The sequence below is a fragment of the Protomyctophum bolini genome, assembly GCF_963924005.1.
Source record: "Protomyctophum bolini genome assembly, chromosome: 17".
In the NCBI taxonomy this organism is placed as follows: domain Eukaryota; kingdom Metazoa; phylum Chordata; class Actinopteri; order Myctophiformes; family Myctophidae; genus Protomyctophum; species Protomyctophum bolini.
This window is the reverse complement of record NC_137878.1, coordinates 16,329,157-16,334,109: the sequence shown is the minus strand read 5'-3', so window position 1 is coordinate 16,334,109 and position 4,953 is coordinate 16,329,157. Positions and strand designations below refer to the sequence as shown.

Here is a 4,953-nt window from a genome sequence, read left to right as displayed (position 1 = left end):
TACATAGACATATGCGAATAAAAAAAACTAGAGGATAGAAAGAAAAAGAAAAACCGTAAGGACCAAGAAAACGTAATAAAAACCGAATAAATGAAACCGATGGACAACGAAAGGAACGGCTTTCAAAAAGACGGAATTAATTCATTCAATATTGGGTACTGCACCACCTTTCTCCATTCTGGAAATGACCACCAAGATACGTGGATTGCAGGCGTACATACAGAGATTCCTCTTGTTTATTGTAAGATAACAAATTAAACTAGAACTGCACTCTGTCGAGTGCCTACTTGCTTGTTCCACACTAGTGCGCAAGCAGAGCGCGCAAGTACTGTCGAGTCGGTCGCCTGCTACAAACTGTCAAATCTATGCTTCTCTGTGAAAGAAGAACATGAAATGAAGGTAATTCTATTTAAGCATTTCAAATTCTTTCGTTACGTAATTAACAACAATCAATTACGTAATGTTGTAATTAATACGGATGAGTGACGGCTTTCGATGGTGACGTATATGTCGATCAGTGTCAGGTGGATTAAAGGAAATGACACCACTGCCATATCATGCCATAGCACAAGTAGTCATTACGTCATACGCTGGCATTGTGCATACACATCAAACGGCGGCATACTAAAACGAAACTTATTACTTGCGCGCTCTGCTTGCACAAGTAACTATTATACTGGAACTCCATATTTGGGCATACCTGACACCAGACTTATATCATAGTGATGATGTGACTGTTGAGACAACTCATCTTAAATAATGAACGCACAACAGTGTCTAAAGGACATTATCATTTAGATGTTGAATGACCATGATGGCACTATTGCTTACAAAAGGAAGCATCAGAACAAAGATTAAACGTCAAACCCATAACCTCAATATTCTGCATAAAGAATAACACGTCCTGTAAGCTCAGACATCGCTGAAATAATAACCCATCTCTTACCCGGTCACCCCTGTTACTGCACCCTCACCACCCCTCCTCTCAGCAACCATGAAGTTGCTTCATAAAGCATTCCAGAAGTACGGCGCTGGCCAGGTGTCTCTCGTGCCAGAGGAGGGAGAAGACATGTGGCATATCTACAATCTGCTCCAAGTTGGTGACAGTCTTAGGGCCTCCACCTTCAGAAAGGTTCAGGTACCGTCGTCTACCGGTAACGTGGGCAGCAACAGGGTGCGGACGACCCTGACTCTGTGTGTGGAGAGCATCGACTTTGACTCCCAGGCCTGCCAGCTGAGGGTGAAGGGCAGAACCATACAGGAGAACGAGTATGTCAGGATGGGATCATACCACACCATTGAGCTCGAGGCCAACAGGAAGTTCACCCTCGCCAAAAAGGTCTGGGACAGCGTTGTGCTCGATAGGATCCGGCAGGCCTGTGACCCCACCCAGAAGGCAGATGTGGCGGCAGTGGTGATGCAAGAGGGTCTGGCTAACCTGGTGCTGGTGACGCCTGCCATGACCCTGCTCCGTGCAAAGGTGGAAGTCCCTATTCCTCGCAAGAGGAAGGGCAACTGCAGCCAGCATGATAAGGCTCTGGAGAGGTTCTATGAGGCGGTGATGCAGGGGATTCTACGTCACATCGATTTCGACGTGGTCAAGTGTATCTTGGTGGCCAGCCCCGGGTTCGTCAAGGACCAGTTCCTAACTTATCTCTTCATGGAGGCGGTCCGGCAGGACAACAAGCTGCTGCTGGAGAACCGGCCCAAATTCCTGCCGGTCCACTCCTCGTCAGGTCACAAGTACTGCCTCAAAGAAATCCTGTCTGATCCCACTGTCACCGCTAAGCTTTCTGACACCAAGGCAGCAGGAGAGGTGAAGGCCCTGGGTGATTTCTACAAGATGCTCCAACATGAGCCCGACAGAGCCTTCTATGGGCCAGCTCATGTGGAGAAAGCTGCTGATTCTCAGGCTATCGACACCTTGCTGATAAGCGACGAACTCTTCAGGCACCAAGATATCGCTACTAGGGCTCGGTATGTACGGTTGGTGGACAAAGTGCGAGGTAACGGTGGAAAAGTCAGAATCTTTTCGAGCCTTCATGTGTCTGGCGAGCAACTGACTCAGCTAAGTGGAGTGGCAGCTATCTTGCGATATGCCATCGCTGACCTATCAGAGGCAGAGGACAGTTCAGATGACGACTTATCTGGTCTAATTGCAATCGATTTCAATGAGTTTGTTGAAATGAACGAGAGACAAAGGGAAGCTTTTATTTGGCAAAATAGAAAGGAAAGCAGTGAAATGTTACTAGATGAGGCATCGTGACTAAATATGTTCAGAACACATACACGTTACTTTAACTTTCAAAGCTAACTAATTTCACACCTAAAGTACCTTGGATGCACTTTGAGTATCTCAAAGGTGCTTGAAATGCTAATGACTGAAAGATGAGCAGTGTATGTGTATGCTCTGTTATTGTATATTAGAACAATAATGGAGCATATGGAAAAACGTGAAGAATTAATTTATGTGGCACAGTTCAGATTTATCCATCTCTTTTATGCAATTAAAGAATTGAAGCAAACAAAAAAGCTGGATACTGACCAGTAAATGGAAGCAACAGTGGATGGTCTGATGATTTTATGGAAGGAAGAAAGTGACTGTTCATCACCGAGGAGACAAATAACAGTGGCCTTGGAGAGACAAGCTGAAGGCAGAGGCCCTGGCAGCGCTTGAGGTAGTCAAGGAAGCAAAGGGCAAGTTTGGAAGATGACCACCACGTGTGAGAGAGAGTCAGAAGAGAAAGTTCAAAGTTCTCCCTGTTTGAGAAATTTGCTGGCTCAAACTTAGACTAAAGACTCCGTAAGAAAGTTAGTTGAACACGGTCCTCCAGGGGTGTTCCCATGAGGAAGATGTGGGGGTTCTGTTCGATGTGAACGCCACTCAAAGATCTCAGCAGGATGTTTGAGATAAATAAATGCAGCGTGGAAAACAGGTACTGTAGCTGGAAGAGCAGACTGAATGGAAACAGTACTGCATCACGAGGAGAATGAACATCTCACAAACTAGCTGGCTACATCCATTCAAGAACTAAATGGATTTAATTCAGAGATTTAATGGAATCTTTTTTTTATTGCTGCTACAATGTCTGAGGAACCAGAACAAAATAAACATACTCTTATGTACACCATACACAAAATGTGACGATAAAGAAACGTAGAACCTTGAAGATGGGACAGAAAGAAGAGTGTGGGAAGAAATGCTTCTTTGGATCAAGTCATCTTTTTCAGTTTTATAGCCGGGGTTATTGTGCCACCCCCTGTGGCTCTGTAGAAGGTTCGCCTGTCTGTCTGATCTGTTGCCTGAAGCTATAATCTTGCAAACTGTTCCAAGCCACATTTATTGTGCATGCTATCCTATCCTATAGGCAAGCATGGCAGTATCTCTGCTCTTTTCCTCCACGTTAGATATTTCACTTTAATAATGGAAGTAATGTCAGTGGGATTGTGCTGGGAATAAGTTACTATTCCCAACACTAATATAAATGATTACTATGGAAAGAGGTATTTAACAAACACTGCATTTTAACAAAACAAAATATGACTTATTATTGAGGAGACACTAATAGAAATGATTACTATGGAAAGAGGTATTTAACAAACACTGTATTTTAACAACACAAAATATCACTTAAGTTCTAATTGTTTCCTTTGCACTCTCTACACTATATGTGTCTAGTTTACCCTGTTGTTGTTGACCATGGTACATGACATTTACTCTGACATTGCAACTCACTCTGGATTTCCTACATTCCAAAATTATAAATTGTAGTTAGTCAATAAAAAATAAACACACCCATGTGAAGTGAGGGGCGCTCTTATCTCATCTCATTTGAGCCAATTACGTTGCGTCCTCACTTTTGTCTTCAATGTTTGTGTTACGCAATGTTTGTGTTTACACAAACGCTCAAAATTGTCAATGGTATTTAATGTTTGTTTAGGACAACGTTTGTGAAGTTTGTGTTTGCACACACACTAAAAGCTGGACATAAGAGGGGCTAGCGCACCTCCACAATCACACCTGTGTGAAGTGGTGGGGCGCTCTTATCATCATACATCATCTCATTCTCAACCAATGGCACATCTCCCACACAATCACGCCGGCCAATCACAATTTCTATCCTTTGTCTCCAGTGTTTGCGTTTACACACCATTTGTGCACGTTTATCCGACATACCAAAAGTCCGACATAAGCAAATCACCCGTTGCATCGGCATGTGCGTTTAGTGCTTGTGTAGGGTGTCGGGCTAATGACTGTCGGAACACTTTTGTCTTCAATGTTTGTGTTTACACAATGTTTGTGTTTACACAAACACTCAAAGCTGGACATAAGAGGGACTAATTAATAGGCTCAAAAAGTAAACAGAGGGATTACTTTTGTTATTTATAATTATTTATTGGTAATTTACTAAATCTAGCTTTAAGTTGTATTTAACTGTTGTAATAATAATAGTCCTTTCAGGACTGCTTGGTCCTTTAATAATAATAATAATTATTATTATAATTTTCCTTTTTTTAATGGTGGTTGGTGCTAGGGGTTAAGATAAAAAAAAACGAGGCAAGGAGGCAAGCCACTTAGCTGGTGGAGAATTTGAAATGCTTATTTTCCTTTGTGTATACATGCCTGTATACATGTGTATACATGCCTGTATACTTGTATGTGTATACATGTGTATACATGCCTGAAGTGAATCTTACAAATTTACGTCATATTTTGCGGACATCTGACCTAATTTCTCCTTTCATTGTCAATGGCAAATATTGTTTAAGCAATGGGTGCTAATGTTTGTTTAAATCCTCTCTTTATTGTCTATGGCGTTTTCCTAAACAAACATGGCAAGGTTTTAGCCAGATTCAACCGCCAATTACTTTGGATTATAGCCTATTAATAAAATAAAATAAATCACACACAGTGAGTGGTGCCCACTGTTGCTGCCACATGACATCACTGCT

The 4,953-nt window shown here is 42.2% G+C and overlaps 1 protein-coding gene across 1 annotated transcript; it reads left to right on the top strand.

The window, feature by feature from the left end:
• Positions 1-994: 994 nt before the first annotated feature.
• Positions 995-2,266, top strand: LOC308331622 (protein pelota homolog; the record flags this gene model as incomplete). Its single annotated transcript, XM_080787108.1, has 1 exon — positions 995-2,266. One exon carries the CDS (start codon positions 995-997, stop codon positions 2,264-2,266), a length of 1,272 nt encoding a protein of 423 aa, XP_080643234.1.
• Between the last annotated feature and the right edge of the window lie 2,687 nt (positions 2,267-4,953).